The following is a 17,516-nucleotide window of genomic DNA, read 5'->3' on the forward strand; positions in this document are numbered from 1 at the left end:
TGTGTGTGAGACATCGTTTGTCTTTAACTGTACTTGTTGAAAGGGCTGCCACTCAAACCTGGGGGGAAGTATTTAGTCAGTCGCATCGCATTCGGTGGCCGCGATAGAAATCCCGAGCTTCCTTTTGGCTCAATTTGCTTTTTCTCCTGACTTCCCGGCCCGTGGCTTATTGTCTATTTGTTTTTGGCGAAAGTCAAATAATTTAGTTGACCATGCGGTGTGGCCGCCGAAAGGACGAACCAGAAGAGAAGATTCCAGGATGTGGTCAGACGGATTCAGTTAGCCTTGACTTGGGCTTGATTGATCTCCCATTCGGGACCCGCCTTTCACTCGATCCGGATCCTTCTGATCACCTGGTGGGGGTCCCTCGTGGCACTTGCACCGATGCCTTGACCAGGAACCACAGCCTGAAATCCCGCTCTGAAACGGGATACGGTCGGTGAACCTCGTTGCGACTCGCCAAGGGGAGGACAAACGGAATGGTTCCTGGAGGAGGACTGTATGTCGTTATGTTTCTCTATTCAGTCAGTTTTCGTGTCAGATGAGGATGGTTAGCAGAGTGAGGTGAAAAGATACGAGCCGTTGTTACGATGCCGATAAAATTCTGCTCTCAATCCAAGATTCCCATCGCAAGCCCCCCGAAAAGAGGCGCAATTTGCCTCCTCCGGGCGAATGACGGGTAACCAAACTGGGGTTGGTAGGCGGGAAGAGATGGAAGTCAATTTTAGCGGGGGGTGCAAGAGAAGACCCGTCGTTGCGAGCAGGCGGGCTTGCCGCTGCACTCCTGGCGTATCCTGTGTGCGTGGATCTTGAAGGCTTGTTTGGAACCCGCAGGCCACTGGTAAGTTGGCCACCGCTTGGCCCAGAACAAACAAGCTGCGCAGCGCGCACCGTACTCCGTACCGTAACCCTCACCTGAATGCTCAACCCCCAATTTACGAGTCCAACTCGGTCGCCTCTGACATACATAGGCCCTCTATAGCCATGTTCGCTTCCTCGGTGAGTCCTCTCTCCTTTTGTCTCCTGTCTTGCTGGTCTGTCTCTGCCATGTCTTGAACTGTCTGGCCTATCCCAAGCCCAACTCAACTACCCCGCCCGATCGTTACACCATGAGGCCTTCATTGTCTCTGTTTATCCTACACACTCCAGCTTGTGCTCCCGATGCTGGCTTCGTAGACCTTCCCCGACTGGATAGTCCCGAGACGACGAATTCCTATGAGCTTGACACCTTGCTGCACTGTCAGTCCACCGACGAGTGCGAGCGTTGCGCACGAAAGAAGCGGCGGAGATCCTTCGACGCCTATCCATACCAATCTTGCTCTCCTATTATTTCTCGACGACCTCCGCCGTCGGAGCTGCGAGGATGCAAGCGTCTGATTGCTACTCTATTGCATTTAGCCTGTTGTGCACGCTCGCGCAGAAGATATCAGTTGTTAACTCGTTATCGTTATTACAAACAGAAGAAACCCTTCTCCGCCATCTCTGTCCACGTCGAACAGTTAACCTCCGAAACTTACGAAGAAGATGATCTCGCAGGTGTCCCCGATCTTCTCGAAGTTGTCAAGTTGCAAAATACGGGAGCGCAGGAAGTTGCCCGGGCCTTGCGGAAGAAGCTGAAATATGGCGATGTCCATCGACAACTGCGGGCGTTGACAATTCTGGACGGCCTACTACAAAATAGCGGGTCAAGAGTTCAGCGGTCTCTTCTTTCTGATGGACCTTTATTGGAACGCCTCCGTATAGCCGCCGCTGATCCCACATCAGACCCTGACGTCCGAAACAAGTGTAAAGATCTCTTTGGTCAATGGATGGCCAGCTCAAAAGACAATCCGGGATTGGAAGGAGCAAAGTCCCTCTATAATCAACTGCCAAAAACGCAGAAGCCGGTGCAACAACGACGAGAGCAGAGCCGCGTGCTCCGAGAAACAGAAGAGGAAGTGCAAAGAGAGCAAGAAATGGAGATGTCAAGGACCCGATCGGATAGCTTTGGAAGATCCGGGGAACCATCAAGCCCCACGACTTTGCGCAAGCAGAGTTCTCCGGTCACTCTGGGCCAGTCCTCAACATTCGCGCCGAAGAAAGTGAAGAAGGACAAGAAAAGCAAGGTCAAGGGATTCAACCTCGAGCGTGAGAAACCCGCCATCTTGCAAGCCATCGCGGCGTCCTCGGTCGCTTCCACTGGCTTAAATAACGCTTTGAGACTGGTTAACCGAGAGTCTGAGCGAGTGTCTGACAATGCCGAAGTGATGAAACGCTTTGAAACATGCAAGCAACTTCGCCGTCAAATTTTGCGGTACATTCAATTTGTCGAGACGGAGGAGTTCCTGGGAGGACTGATCCACGCTAATGAGGAGTTGGTCACTGCTCTGATGGCCTTCGAAGTGCTTGATAAGTCCATCGATGATGATTCAGACAGCGAGCTTGAAGAGGCTCAACATCTCAGTAGACAGGCGGCCAAGGGCGAGCAATCTGCTGCCAGGGACGCAGAGAAAATGATAGCAGGCCTGAGCATCTCCAGCCCACCGAAACCCCCCCGACCAGCTCCAGGGCATATTTCCATGCCTCCACCACGACCAGCATCGAATGCTAAGAATTGGAGGTCAAAGCAGATTGAAAGTGACAGCGAGAGCGAGACGGATATGGAGGACGAAGATGATCCGGACGACCCCTTTGGCGACAAGAATGCGATGAAGACGCCTGATCCCGACACGTCGGGAAGAAAGGGATACACATGGAAGGAAGTATAGAGAGATTTATGAGTTGATGATGAACGGAGCTTGGATATGTCCCAGTATATGCTGGTGGGATTGCATACCACGATTGGCGTCCTTAATTTGATACGCCCGGACATGGACATTCTTGTGGTCATGAAGCTATGAAATTGATGAATCTTGAATCGAAAGCCCCAAATGATTGGCTCAACCCATGCTCTTATGTTGAGCCTGTTTAATGCATCATCTCTCGTATTTTGCCCCACATTCCGGCATGAACACCTCGGCCTGCTCTTCTTCCCTCGCCTACACACCATCCCACAGAAAAGACATTTATCGGTACAGCTCCAGACACCATGGTGATTGTCCAGACGATCGTCTCCAAATCCATTCACCTGTGCCAGATACCATGGATTCCCGCGATAACTACAGCTTCGCGAACCAGTCCTCGATCCCATCGCCTATCAATGATATGCTCCCAGCCTTCTTTCGTTCCTGGGACGACCCGCACTCGAACAATGAATACTTAAACCTCTTTGCTCCAGAAGGAGAGTTAGTCTTCGGGTCAGCTCCCGCGAAAGGCCGCGATGCCATTCGTGCATTAAGGGACGCCATGATTCACCCGACCAACGGCCCCGTTGTGAGCCTAGAGCATACACTGGGGAAGTGCTTTGTGCTTGCAGGCGGTGCGGATAGTGGGCGACAGGAGGTAATTGTTAACGGCTCCATTTGGTATAAGTTGAGGAATGGCCGGAAGGTCGATGCGGACTTTGCCAGCTGGGTAGTGTTTGGGGACGACGGCCAGGGAGGTTTACAGGCCGAGTTTTATGAAGTGTATCTGGACTCATTGGAACTAATGACGGCAATCAAGGAGATGAATGAGACTGCCGAGTAAGATGGAAAGGCAAGGAATCCAGATACATGGTTGAGTGCGGCTGTTCTCACTCTCGTTAATGCCGTTGCTTTTCGTCATGACTTATCATCTTCAATCCCCGGTCATGTTTTCAATCCATGGTCTCCGCAGCTGCAAGTGGCCATGTCTTCATATTCTCCCATATTCCATGGCCCAACCCCTTCGCTTCAGCTCAGTCTTGTGCTTAAACACCCTAGTCTGGAATCAGAGCGGAGAGGAAGACTTGGACATGCTCCTCGCTAGTCAAGATCTATGAGAAGGGGGATCCTGTGGTCCCTAAAACTTTTTGATATCAGATCTCCGGACTCGTTATCTCAATCCTAGGATGATGTGATACTTTATGCAAATCGTCCGTAGCGGAGAACCACTTTTTTATCTTAAGCGGGCCGATAGTCGATTGACTTCGACCGCCCCTGGAATGACGCACATTTCTGGCGCTTACAACAGTTTTACCAGGGTCAAGATTGCCGGTGACTGCTTCGAGGCTTCATATTCTTCCCTCGGTTTCTCACCACTTCAGTCCAGTAACATTCTTCACCATGCTGTCTTTGCACGTCTTCGTCAGTTGCCCGACCCGACCAACACTCCTGACTTCACAGAGATTTCCCTTATACCAAACATGAACAGGGCAGAGAATTCGACGCCGGCGACATGGAACGATTCAACTTCGGAGACAGAGGTGGTTGCCTTCCCCTTCCACTTGTATTTCTGCTCTAACTCGCGACAGACTCTCCAAGCAGCTTACTGTCCTCCCCTGGACGATGCCCTATTTTATGCTATTGCGTCTGAATATGAACTCCCTCGAGATCGAGAAACTTTGACAGCGATACTGGACCGTTTGAAGGCCGGTGCAATAGAACAAGAAAATACAGACTTCGATCCATCGGGTACTGGAGGCCCTGCGCATGGTCGAGATGTAACAGATCTTTCAAGGTCGAACCAAGATGACACTGTATCAAACGGAGTTACAAGCATAACAACCAGTCTGTCAGATCTGAGATGGAAGGACTCAGAGTGTCTAGGACAAAGCTTGGAGAGCTCCTCCCTTGATGGCAAGACAGCGTGGCTGCAAAATGTGTTTCCGGGCGTACACCAACGGGAGTTAGCCAGCATCCTTGAGAGCCACGAAGGTTCTCTCGATAAAGCCACCGATGAACTGCTCAATCTTTCATTCATCAACCAAGGATATGACGAACAACTTCGGGAAGATGTCCCGGTGTTGAAGGGTATTGAAGCTTTTGCAGAAGAGGCACAAATGAACCGGAAGAGAAGGAAGAAACGAAAGACTCGAACAAATGAGTCTTCACGAGTGGGTTCTGCCTCCTCGTTTAGGCATGAAACAGAGTATACCCCTTCCAATGTGTGGTCCACAATGGCAGAAGACGTTGATTTCATTTGTTCAAGAACAAATCTTCAACCACAGGCGGCAAGGTCCATTTATCACGCCAATGGAGCCCGTTTGACAACGACCATTCGCGCTCTTGCCATCAGAGAGGGGGCGGCCTACGAGGGTCTTACAGAAGTTGATCCGATTGTCGAGGTACAGATTGCTGAATTTCAAAATCAATTTGAGCATGTGCCCAGGTCGCAAATGTACGGTCTGCTGAAATTGGCTCGGAATATACCGTCTGCAGCGCATGAGCTCCTAGAAGTCATGACAGCACCAAGAGAAGTGCAGGAGCCTCGAAAACTACAGGGGGTTGTTCAATATGCACCTCTCGACCTGAAGGAAAATCAGCTGCCCCGGTCACCGTCAACATCAACCCGGACTACTGTCAAAAATGGTGTCGGGCGAGGAACCGCAGCAAACCACAGACTTGCGGCGAATCAGAGCTTCGAGCAAGCTGCTGCGGCGTACAGGAGAAGCAAGTCTAATCGTCTTTACGGAGGAGTCGCAGCATACTACGCCGAGGTTGGACATGATCGAGCAAAAGCTGCCCAGGAGCTCCAAGCGGCGGAGGCCGATCTCACTGTGGCCAGACAATCGTCTTCAAATATGCTTGATCTTCATGGGGTGAAGGTTCAAGATGCCATCCGGATTGCAAGTGTTAAAACTCAAGCTTGGTGGGATGGCTTAGGCGACGTGAAGTATGCTCCCGCAGGAGGTGGACCTGCTAGAGACCGGTTCAGAATTGTGACAGGAATTGGAAGTCACAGCAAGAACCATGCCCCGAGAATTGGCCCCGCAGTTAGCAAGATGCTCATGCGGGAGGGATGGAGGATTGAGATCGGGCATGGGGAGTTGTTTGTCACAGGAAAAAGTCTAAATTAATGACAGGATCTAGAAGAGTATAGAAAGATTCAGATTACGGGATCAGATGCGGCACGATTTCGACAGGAGAGATTGGAATTGGACAGGGATCTTTTCCATGCAGAATCTGATGCTGTCATTGCGTGAGGGGGGTAAAACATATGCCTAGGTAGGTGGTGGAGAATCAGGATGGCCATCTTCAGCCTCGCTCCGCCTCGCGTCGCTGCAAATAATGAAGGAATCAATTTTCCGCTTCGTTGCGATTGCACCCAATCACATGAAGGAGTCGGCGGGACCATTCCCAATAGGAGCCCCGTTGCATCATCTCCATGGAGGCGCAAGACAAACACTGAGTCCGTAATCCCAAATTCACTCCTCGTCCCTAGTCTCCTCGCTTTCATCATTGCATCCAGTGGCACTAGTTCCATCCATATATTCTTTATGCGCTTTCCATCATTCTCAAGCATTGTCCGCACATTTTGCACTCTGAGCAACGCAACTGCACGACTCCAATCACCACTGCGGGGAAATCTTAATAACGCACCTATCCGCCGTCCTTCTGTCCTAAGATCCATGCCCATCCCATTCCTGAGCTCCTTTTTCGGTACCTCTACTACTTCTTCCGAGAAAATGTCATACCCAGATACCCGGTCGGACGATGAATGGAGGGCCGTTCTGAACAAAGGCATGCGGTTCACCTATCAATTTCATCTCCTAGCCCACACTGACATGCTCTCTCTTTGTACAGAACAATTCCGAGTCCTCCGTGAAAAAGGCACCGAAGCCCCTTTCACCGGCGAATATGACAAACACATGCCTTCCGAGGGCGTGTATACCTGCGCAGCCTGCAGCGCACCTTTGTACAAGGCCAACCATAAGTTCAAGTCAGGGTGTGGTTGGCCCGCGTACTTCGACAGTATCCCGGGCGCCGTGACGCGACACAATGACTCGAGCTTTGGCATGCAGCGGACTGAGATCGTCTGCTCAAATTGTGGAGGCCATTTGGGCCATGTGTTCAAAGGAGAGGGTTACCCGACCCCAACGGACGAGAGACATTGTGTCAATAGTATTAGTTTGAAATTCCATGAGAAAGAGGATGCGGTTACGGGAAATGGTGAAACCAAGTAATTGATTTGTTCCGAAAGGGGGGAGTCTTATATCTCTGGAGAGGGGATTGAGCCAACTTTGTAGGGAATAAAGGCATGGAATCTCATGAAAGAGTACTCTGACGATTGTCCTATCCACTTGCACAGCGTTTTGGTTCTATTGACATTTCCGAAAATGGAACGGACAGGACTACTCGAGAACGACCTCAAACAATAATTAGATGGTCTGGTATCTGGCAGGATTGCGACGGTCAGCCAGTTGTGGACCGCGGATCTGGACCACAATTTTCTGCTACTGTGTCACCGCCACAGGCTTTGTCCGAAGCTAGTCGATTGCCCCAGAATTCTCCCAAAGAATCTACCAAAGTTCTGCGGGCTTTCAGCTCATCTAGGATTTTGAATTTCCGTTCCTCTTGCCCCCGCGAACAGATACCACGTGCAGACCTTTCTGGGTTCGGACCTAATGACTGGATTCCTTTTCTGCCATGTAACTTCAGCCGAATCTCCTCCAGCCAGCAGCAAGCCCCGCCTCATCTGCACGAATCTCGAGGGGCCCAGCCCCCGTGGGACAGAGGATATGAGCGCCCTCCTTTACTCCCTTGAGGATATGTTCATGATGTCGATCTCTAAGGCCTCACCCTCTTGATACCTGTTACGGTAGTGTCTGTGCCAAAAGTCTCCATTCCGGACTTCTGAATGCAGTCAGAGGCGCCCAAAAGGCTTGTTGATTCGACCACTATGTAAGCAATTAGCGTCTATTAGACACGCGGGGAGAACAATTCGTCAGCAAAAACTCTTGGAGACAAGTCTTATTTCTGACTATGGATTGGTGTCTGCAGTGCTCCTTGATAAAGAATCGGCCACAACCCAGGACATAGCCTCGCCTGAGGGCGAAGAACGCCTGTAGAATCAGGCAAAATCATCAACGACGCATACCTCTTCATTTCTCAGCTATTACCAATTTGGCTACATTCGATGAATTGATGTAAAAGGACGGACTGACCTGGTCTGAAACACTATCAGGATCAAGCGAAGATGCAGTCCTATTGGAGAGTAGGCCCTGCTCCCTCGAAGCGGCTTCCGGCTGAAGTCAAATCGTCCGGCCTGGATCTCAAAAGCGGCACAGGCGGCGACATGACATCGCGCTTAGATGAAACGCCCAAATCACACGATATAGAGCCAGCTGGGAACGATAGCATTCGTGCCAATGCCGCGCCAGAACAGGACTCCTGGGTAGCTGGCCGGGCTCACCAGGCACCTTTCGATACTACTGCCGCTTCCATAACCTCGAGTGGTCCTGAGAAAGAGCCGGTGAAGAAGCCGGATGTTTCCAGTCGACAGCCGCCAAGTGGCCTTGTCGGCTTCCACCAGAACGACCAACTTTTGAACCTTGTACGGCAGCAACTTCGCAAGCAGAGGCGCCTTGAACAGAATAAACCTTTTCGCGGGCCGGATGGGGTCTTTCTTAATTTGCGGGAACCTCATATTTCAAAGCGAAATGAGTCTACCCATCATAAAGATTCTCGCACCCTGCAGCCTCGGAGTTCGCGGCGACCCTGGGAGAGATCTCGATATGGAAACGAGGAAGCCATTGCCGAAGATGATCACCGTTCGAAAGGACTCTGCGACGACGACATTGTATTGATGTCACCCAAAACTGTAATCGGTAAAGGCAACTCGGACCCCTTTGGAACGTTCTCCATTGACATCAACCCAAGAGCCAACAGCATGATTTCATTTTTCCGTGATTCCGTCTTGTCATCCCTCTATCACACCACGTCGAAGAAGTGGCTAACTTCGGCCAGCGCGGTGCGAGATTTCCAGGATAACATTGACGCACTCAGCGACGAAGGTGCTGCATACGGGTTTCTTGCTCGGTATACCTTGATCGCCGCCGCGCTTAATCCGAACTTGCAAGAACTGGCGATCACCTACCGCTACAAGAGCATCAAGCTCCTTCGAGAGAGAACGGCCACAGAAAACAGCATAGGGGACGTGATTGGAAGCGATCGACCTCCCAGCCTCTTCCTGATGTGGCATATCTTCCTGCTCTACGCGACGGAACTGGCAGCTCGGAATCTGTCAGGGACCATAGCACATGCTAAGATGTTACGTATGCTATTCGACCGGCAGGCCAAGTTCAGACAAGTGGACTACAAGCTGCTGAACTATGTATTGTACAACGACCAACAAATGGCGGCCATCTTCCTTACACCACCGGTTTTCGACCCCAGGGAATGGACGCCGCGGATGTTCAAGGGGCTATGGGAGATGGCCGAGACCAAACTGCCAGAACCATCGCCGAGCATATATGTGATCGATCCGTCCATCGAAAGCGAAGAATTACGGTTCATCTTCTCTCTGCGCCGCCGCTCGCTAAATTACTGGCTAATGAACCAGACCAATGAGCTGCCTGAATCGCCATTGATGCTTGCGTGGATGATCTCAAAGTCAATCATCTGTCAGAACCGCTTGGTTCTCTACTTCCGAGATATGCGGGAACTGTCGCTTGATTCCTCTCTCTCACCGCAAGAGCGGCACGCCTTCGAGATCCAGCAGTACATCGCGCTCTCAGCCCTGCACTGGTCACGCTCGTTTAACTACAACACCAGCATCTGCGGCGTCCCTGTGTATGATGCGAGCCCTGGGATCCTGGCCAAGCTAGAGTATCTGCTGGTGCGAAGCAAGAGACTGGGTGGCGATCCTCCGCGCTGGGACAACGTGCGACTGTGGGCGCTCTATAACGGAGCGTGGTCGGCGCACGCGGCGAAGGAGAAATCAAAGACTGCCCCTGATCCTTATAGCACTTGGTTTAATGTGGAATTTGTCGCGCATGCAACGAAAATGGGCCTTACGACATGGGAATCCATACAAAAGATTCTCAAGGGCTTCTTGTATTCTCCATTTCTGCGGCCGGACGGGTCGATATGGGTGGAAAAGGCACTGAATCGAGAGGATCGGCTAGTTTGACCTATGTGCCCCTGTCATGACTTATAATGAACCGCAGTTTTCATGCCACAGAGACATCGGCAGGACGTCGATACTCGCTCTCTTAGAAGTAATGTCGAGAGAACGAAGAACTTTACAGGCGTGAGTCCACTTTTAGAGGATAGCGGTTCTAAAACGATTGCAAGACTGAAGAGAAAGACATTGGGACGGTGAGGCTGAGGGATATTTTGATTGATTTGATTATTCTTACGCCTGCCCGGACTATTGGGAACTTACTACCCTGCCAAGACCGGGCGGTTTACTTGCTTTAATCTGGCAAACTCGATTGAATGTCTACGCGGAGCCAACTATCAAACGCTCCTTCAACAACCAGACACGCATTCTCTCTTTGATTTCCAGTCTCTGCTTTGGAGAAGTGTTCAATTCCAACTTCTCCTGTTTCCGCCATTGAAAACCCTCGCCGCCCTGACATATCGTCACACACCTTTCTAACCTGAACGGTCCCACCCCCCATAAATACATGTCCCGACGGACTGCTGCAGGTGCCGACAGGGCGGCACAGAATGCACAAACCCTGAAAGCCCTTGTCAAACTCGAAGGAAACAAGGTCTGTGCAGATTGCAAAAGAAACAAACATCCACGATGGGCCAGCTGGAATCTTGGGGTATTTCTCTGCATCCGATGTTCGGGCATCCACAGAGGCATGGGCACACACATTAGCCGAATCAAGTCGGTCGATCTGGATGCTTGGACAGATGAACAACTACAAAGTATTCTGAAATGGGGCAACTCAAGAGCAAACAAATACTGGGAAGCCAAACTCGCACCTGGACACGTGCCGTCGGAAGCAAAGATCGAGAACTTTATACGCACCAAATATGAGTCCAAGAGATGGGTGATGGATGGCCCTATGCCAGATCCATCAACATTAGATGCAGATGGCGACGATGATGTTCCCCTCAACATCGTTCAAGAGAAGGCCAAAATTGAAAGATCAGCTTCTCAACGTCAAGCCGCCACTCAATCTCCACCACAACCTCGACCGGTGGCAAACGTGAATCTCTTCGATGATTTCGCCCCAGCGCCTCCTATGAGGCCCAGCACTGCGGATATACCTAATACAAGACCGACACGGACAGGACCTCCAGCACCAGCTCCCAAGGCTGCTCCGGGACCTAAACAGCAGGATTCACTTCTTGGATTAGACTTCTTCGGTAGCACATCGTCAACGGGCATTGGTAGGCCTTCGAGTGCAGCGTCCAACCCCACCCAGTCGACCAACGCTAGAGGAGATCTTAAGAGCTCAATTCTATCATTATATGCAAGTGCACCGAAACCTCAACCCGGTCCTCACCCTCAGCACAATCGTGAGCCATCATTCGGTGGAATGACATCACCCCCAGCTCCGAGACAGGATGCTTTTGGAGGGCTAGCTGATGCCTTTGGCGGTTTGAGCTTTTCGAGCAACAACGCTACGAAATCACCACCGCCGCCACAGCCTTCCGCCTTCTCTACTTTTGGCGGGCTCACAAGCTCTGTACCAGCAAAGGCGACTCCCTCAGCACCGCAGATTACTTCCCCCCCCCCCCTCAGCGGCGGGAGTTTCTTTGACAGCCTACCATCCAAAGCAGCTCCACCGAAACCCGCGGTCACTTCACCCTCGACATCTAATGGCTTGGATTTCTCTTTCACTCAGCAAGCTGCGGCTCCGGCCGTGACAGCAGCAACCAAACCAGCAGCAACATCCATCTCTGCCGATTTATTTGCTGCTGATGATTTCGGGGGGTTTGCCAACTCTACACCTGCTTCACCGCCCAAACCAGCTCCACCCCCGATGTCATCACCACCAGCCAGCACTTCAACGCTCAACTCAGCTTTCAATTTATCTTCACAACCAGCACCCGCACCCACGCCAGCATCTCAACCGTTCAAGTCACCAGCAATCCCTCAGAACAATTCAGCAATGTTCGATCCTTGGGGTTCGGGTGCCGAGAGCAGTCCATGGGGAGCGCCTGAGCCAGCCCCCGCTAAACCAGAACCACCCAAAGTCGAATTGGGCAGACCACCGGCACACATCACGCCGAACGATATTTCTGGAGGATGGGGGGAACCAATATCCGCTGCAAGCAACAAACCGACCCAACCGACAGTCACGGCGGATGAAGACTTTGGGGGATGGACTTCGGCGTCGACGACTCAGACCCCAGGTGCTGCTCCGCCAAAGGCCAGTGGGGGTGGATTTGGAGGTGCATCAGACCCATTTGATAATCCATGGGGTTAAACTGAGACGATTATGTCCACTACTGCGATGATTGGATGTGGAAAAGCATAGGAATTCACAACAGCAGGTATGAAAATGAGATTATTAGGCAATGTGAGCATTGATATAGAGACAACCTCCTTAACAGGGGGGAAAGGTCCAGGATCATAGTGCCTAGCCTCCTGCTCTGTACTCCACAGTGGTATTATGAATTGGCATGGATGCAGTGGTCGAAATAACATCTATAATCTGCGGCGTATATAGAGTATTGGTTTGCCTTGGCATTTCAGGAAGCACTTTGACGAATGGTGCTGAGTCTGTTGTTGGCGAGCGAGTAGCAGGGCCGAATGAGAAGTTATAGGGGACTTTGTCAGGGCGCAAGCCTAGAACAAAGTTTAAAGTTAGTGGAGTCCCGACGCTACTAATAGCAGGGCAGCAAGGAGGACAAGCACCACCACTCATGGGGGCATAATCAAATTCAACCAACCCACCGGTCCACTGGGCATTGACAGGGATTATCAAGTTACAACTTCGCCATTGGCCCACAGGAGCGCGGCTTCTTGCTCATCACCACGAGCCTGATTTAGCCCACTGAGTTACTGGCATACTGACACTCCCTTGACGAGATCACTGACGACAGACTGACAGACTGACGACCTGCGGTGCATGGTACGCGCTCTCTCCACGGCCTCGTACACGTTGTCGCCCACCATCAACGTTGCACCTATCCTGCTGCCGTACTACACCCCACGCATAACTCTTCTCATATCCCTATTCTGCCTGTCGAATCCGATGATTACAGGTGGTGCTCCAGGAGCAGCAACCTGTTGGCCATTGCGCGCAGGAGGCGGGCCAGGAGGAAGAGCTGTCGCCTGCCGTTCAACACGCTATTCACTCTGAAGACTCCTGACCTTGGTTTTCAGGTGTTTGAACCCCCGTCCGCTCCATGCAGGTTCGTTTTTGCCGTTGTTCCCTGCTCCAATCCATCGCAACCGCCTACCACCCAGCATCAAAAATCGGGGTTGGATCGAGTGTCGGGGCATGCACCGCAGCAACTATTTATTGAAGACCATGGTTGAACATACAATCAAACTAACACAGTGACTCTTGCAGACTTCAATGCGGAGCCGGGATACGGGCGCGAGCTTCGCAGCCCGGAGGGGACACCTTCCACAATTGTCGATAAGTGATGAAAGCCACCATGTCACCGAAACGATCGGCTACCTATATGATGACGACCTCGAACAAGATTCACGGAATCAGCCATCCTATTCGCACCAACATGCAAATTCCCATCCGCAAGTTACAGTCAATGGCGTGCAGCCGGAGGAGGGTATAATCCCAAGAAGAACTTCCGAACCGAGGAAGCAATTGCAATATAGAGATATGTCAAACGATAGTGCTCTCACACAACCAAACGGGATCTCTCGAGGGTCCTCGACAAAGGGTCACTCGTTGGATCATCATCACACGTCTCCTTCACCGCCCACCGGCTCAAGAGATCGATCACCATCTGATACCGCCACCTCACATTTCCCTCTGAATGATATTGACTATGAGTCCAGCCCGGCGGCAGTGGCGCAAGAGTTGAGTAATTTACAAGCCCTGAGGAGGATGTCCATGAGTGTGGGCGCCACCGATGATCCGGACCTCCCGCAACTCAGTGCCGCTGGTATGCCCAGTGCACCCTCCGCAACCTCGAGCGAAGATGACTCTTCAAGATTATTCTGGGTGCCGGCTCGTTTGCATCCAGAGTTGGCACCGAAAGAATTCAAGACGTTTCTGGAGGGCAAAGCAGAGCAAATAAGGAGAAGGTCTGGAGAGTTGTCCGCTTTTACCACTCCGTCGTCCTCGAGATCGAGCTCGTTGAGTGTTGAAAGCGGAAGTAGTGGTTTACGTCGAAAGAAATCAATGCTATCTCGCCAGATTGACAGCTCTGTTGGATATCAGGATGGAGCAGACCGGCTGGAAAGGAAGAGATCACAATCAAGACGAGCCGCCCCACCGGATCCAAATTTGCAAGAGTTAGAAACCTTGGTCGCCAACACTGCAGGTCTTTCAAATTCCAACTTGGAAAGTCATCCCGAAGATGATACCGGCGATATCATCCTTCCGTCCGTACCAGGGTCCAGTCTGAAGAGATCTACCAGGACGACCTACAGACGTGGTGGGAGTGTGAAAGGAAGAGGAGATCGCGGAACCTATGCTCAAAGAGCGGCCAGAAGAGCCGCTGCCGGAAGTCCTTCGGGCAGCAGACCTGAATCACCAGAGACCAATGTCCCCGCGATACCTCCCCTCCCAAACTTTACGTCTGTGGATGTTTCCAATTTAGCACAAACATTGAAAGATCCCTCAGGTTCGTCGGGCGTCGGAAAAACAGCCGCCACCACAAACTTTTCCAGACCTGCAGGCCGCGAAGCATCATCATCTTCCGCCAGCCTGAGTTCATCCGTACCAACAACTTTTGACTCCATCTTCGGTAATGATGAAGAGGCAAAGAGATCAAGCACAACAAGTATGCCTGAGATACGGAAAGCACCTCCATCAAAATCCCCCCCACCCACAATTACTGCCTTCGAGCGAAAACCCGTTCCCCAGATTATAGAAGTTCCGCCACCAGAAGAGAACCAGGGACCTGTTCAGCCGCCACGGTCCTCATCGATGCAATCGACCACTCCATCTGGACAACGACCTGTACGGCACCCCGAAAGAGTGTCATCCAGAGAGGACAGAAGCATAGCTATCTCTCCTCAAAGACCCCCTATGTCATCCAAGCAATCTGTGCCCACGGCCACAGGCCGGCCTTCCACCCCATCAAACAATATGCCACCGCAACCGAGGCCCTCACAAAGCCTTGAACAGCCATCTCCGCTCCCTGGGAACGACACGAATACGAGCAATTTATCGTTCATCCCCACGCTCACCGTTGACAAACGAGCTGATCATAAGAAAAAAGAAGAAAGCAAAAAGTCCGGTTGGAGTTGGCTATTAGGCAAAGAAGATGGTGATAAGGAGAGGCCAGAAAAACCAAAGGCAAAAATCTCTAAGCCTCCTCAACAACATGATAACGCTAGACTTGATGTTCTGCAGACATCGATTGATGGTGTCAGAGGAAGGGAGAGCATTGTCTTGGATCGAGACAACCTCAAACTCGAGGAAGAGCGCAAGAAGGAGAGCCAACGAAAAGCATCAGGCAATGAGACCAAAAAGGAAAAAGAAGGCTTGTTTTCGTCAATCTTTGGCGGAAAGAAAGCCAAGGGAGATAAAGAAAGCCACTCAAAGAAACATCGGGATCGTGGTCTATCACCTGAACCGCCCTATCGAGAACTGAAACCCGACATCGACTATAACTGGACTCGGTTTTCGATCCTTGAAGAAAGAGCGATCTACCGTATGGCACATATCAAACTTGCCAATCCCCGCCGGGCTCTTTACTCCCAGGTGCTGCTGAGCAATTTTATGTACAGTTATTTGGCCAAAGTCCAACAGATGCACCCACAAATGAATTTACCAACCAGTGCTAAGCAGCAACGCAAGCAGCAGCAAAAAGATCCACAACCGGAAGAATTTGCGCAGTATCAACGGTATCAACAGGTGAGTTCAGAAATATCTGGTGCGATTGGAGCAAACTAATTTTTGGCAGCAACAAGCTGCTGAGCAGCAACAGTACGCATCTCAGCAGGATGAATCCTCTGGTTACGAATATGAAACTGCCAGCCAAAGGCCAAGCTCAAGAGGTAGCAAACACTCGGTGGAAAGTAATGGATCTTCGTACAGCGGTGGATACAATCAGTATCACCACAACAATCAACAACAGCAACAACAGCCGGGACCACACGGATCCCAACTGCACGACGATGACGATGACATGTGGTAATATTTAGGAGAGGCCAACAATAGTCAATCTTTCTGGAGTGGTCCCGTTTTGGTCTCTCTTTTGGGATATTTCACAACTTCATTCCTTGAGAAGTCAAATCAATTCTCCCTTTTCCTAGCATAGCGGGTGGAAGGGAGTGTGTACGGAATACGCTTGGGGTTATTTCCTTTTGGAATGATTGATAGTAATTGCTTTTTTTTTTTTTTTTTTTTTTTTTTTTATCAAAGACATGTGATACCAAATATATGGCCGAAGATGCAATGTTTGGAAGTGAGAAGCGAGTTTCTTGTTCCGACAATGCCTTTTGAGCCATGATTACGCTAGTACACAGGAAGGAAGGAGACAAAAGGAATCCCCGATTCTTTGATGAGATGAGTCAAACGGCACTGATATATGTGAAAGAAAAGGCCTATTTTGAACATGTATGTATGGTAGTCGATTGGTTCCAAGTCTCACGGCGGTAACAACAGAAGACCCACTCATCGTGCGTTTGAAGTGATGTGTCTGATCCATGCTAGTACGGGTATGCTTTCTCAGCCTTGTTGTTCGTCTTCTCCGTAATTACCAAGCATACTGTAATTGGCAGAGGATATGGTACATGAAATGACATTTACAGTATCAGAGTGAAATGACAGCTCGGGTCCGCTTCCGCTTGCGTCGCCCCCGGCCACTCCAGATTCCCTTGTCCCGTCCATCCATCCTTCCCTCCACTTTCAAACCGCATTATTCACGGCCGAAATTGACCTGTCTACAATTACGATCAAGTTTCGAAAATTCTGAATCCATCCCCCACATACGAAACGCCGCCCTCGCCCCAGTTTAAGAACTCTTCGTCACTCATTCAATCAACTTGAATCAAGTCCGGCGATTCCGACATCTGACTCCATTCTTTCTACACACCCTGTTCCTTTTTCTTAATTGAACAGTAAAAACCACATTCGGAAACGAGATGTCCGACGCCTATGCTCGCGAGGAGTAAGTTTCTCCTTTCGTGTTCTGGGCGTCCTGCCCTCACGCTCGCACCTGACATGCCGACGCATTCCCGTTCCCCAATCTCAGTGTGTATATTAATTCATGTGGTGGATTTTTAGACAAAACAATGCCCTCCTCAGTTCATTATCTCAAAAGACCTCAGCCCTCAAACATGTCACGCTCGACATCTATGGCAATGCCCGCTCGCAAGAAACACTGGATAACACCAATGAAATCTTCAGCAATATGAGCACGGGTATACGTGGGTCTGCGGGCAGATTGACGCGCATGGCGAGACAGGGTGATAAGATGGCAGTTCTGAAGTTGGCGGGGATTATTATTGTGGTGTTACTGGCAGTTTATTGGATCGGTGGGTGGATTTTGGGGTTGATTTTTGGGAGATAAGGAAAAGAAAAGAAAGGAAGCAACTTGGATCTTGGTTGCCTTTGGTTGAGGTTGGGATGGGGCGGAGGAAGA

The 17,516-nt window shown here is 50.8% G+C and overlaps 7 protein-coding genes across 7 annotated transcripts; all 7 read left to right on the forward strand.

The window, feature by feature from the left end:
• Positions 1-1,109: 1,109 nt before the first annotated feature.
• Positions 1,110-2,747, forward strand: Z518_03737 (uncharacterized protein; the record flags this gene model as incomplete). Its single annotated transcript, XM_013417447.1, has 1 exon — positions 1,110-2,747. The coding sequence occupies one exon, from the start codon at positions 1,110-1,112 to the stop codon at positions 2,745-2,747; it is 1,638 nt and encodes a 545-aa protein (XP_013272901.1).
• Positions 2,748-3,120: 373 nt separating this feature from the next.
• Z518_03738 (uncharacterized protein) lies at positions 3,121-3,606 on the forward strand (the record flags this gene model as incomplete). Its single annotated transcript, XM_013417448.1, has 1 exon — positions 3,121-3,606. One exon carries the CDS (start codon positions 3,121-3,123, stop codon positions 3,604-3,606), a length of 486 nt encoding a protein of 161 aa, XP_013272902.1.
• Positions 3,607-4,042: 436 nt separating this feature from the next.
• On the forward strand, positions 4,043-5,896 carry Z518_03739 (uncharacterized protein; the record flags this gene model as incomplete). Its single annotated transcript, XM_013417449.1, has 1 exon — positions 4,043-5,896. The coding sequence occupies one exon, from the start codon at positions 4,043-4,045 to the stop codon at positions 5,894-5,896; it is 1,854 nt and encodes a 617-aa protein (XP_013272903.1).
• Positions 5,897-6,505: 609 nt separating this feature from the next.
• Positions 6,506-7,003, forward strand: Z518_03740 (methionine-R-sulfoxide reductase; the record flags this gene model as incomplete). The annotated part of the gene is made up of 1 exon (XM_013417450.1): positions 6,506-7,003. The coding sequence occupies one exon, from the start codon at positions 6,506-6,508 to the stop codon at positions 7,001-7,003; it is 498 nt and encodes a 165-aa protein (XP_013272904.1).
• A 1,013-nt stretch (positions 7,004-8,016) lies between these two features.
• Positions 8,017-9,951, forward strand: Z518_03741 (uncharacterized protein; the record flags this gene model as incomplete). Its single annotated transcript, XM_013417451.1, has 1 exon — positions 8,017-9,951. One exon carries the CDS (start codon positions 8,017-8,019, stop codon positions 9,949-9,951), a length of 1,935 nt encoding a protein of 644 aa, XP_013272905.1.
• A 499-nt stretch (positions 9,952-10,450) lies between these two features.
• On the forward strand, positions 10,451-12,211 carry Z518_03742 (uncharacterized protein; the record flags this gene model as incomplete). The annotated part of the gene is made up of 1 exon (XM_013417452.1): positions 10,451-12,211. The coding sequence occupies one exon, from the start codon at positions 10,451-10,453 to the stop codon at positions 12,209-12,211; it is 1,761 nt and encodes a 586-aa protein (XP_013272906.1).
• A 1,098-nt stretch (positions 12,212-13,309) lies between these two features.
• Positions 13,310-17,444, forward strand: Z518_03743 (uncharacterized protein; the record flags this gene model as incomplete). The annotated part of the gene is made up of 3 exons (XM_013417453.1): positions 13,310-15,784; positions 15,834-16,060; positions 17,159-17,444. The coding sequence occupies 3 exons, from the start codon at positions 13,310-13,312 to the stop codon at positions 17,442-17,444; spliced, it is 2,988 nt and encodes a 995-aa protein (XP_013272907.1).
• Positions 17,445-17,516: the final 72 nt, after the last annotated feature.

The sequence above is a fragment of the Rhinocladiella mackenziei genome, assembly GCF_000835555.1.
Source record: "Rhinocladiella mackenziei CBS 650.93 unplaced genomic scaffold supercont1.3, whole genome shotgun sequence".
Classification (NCBI taxonomy): Eukaryota; Fungi; Ascomycota; class Eurotiomycetes; order Chaetothyriales; family Herpotrichiellaceae; genus Rhinocladiella; species Rhinocladiella mackenziei.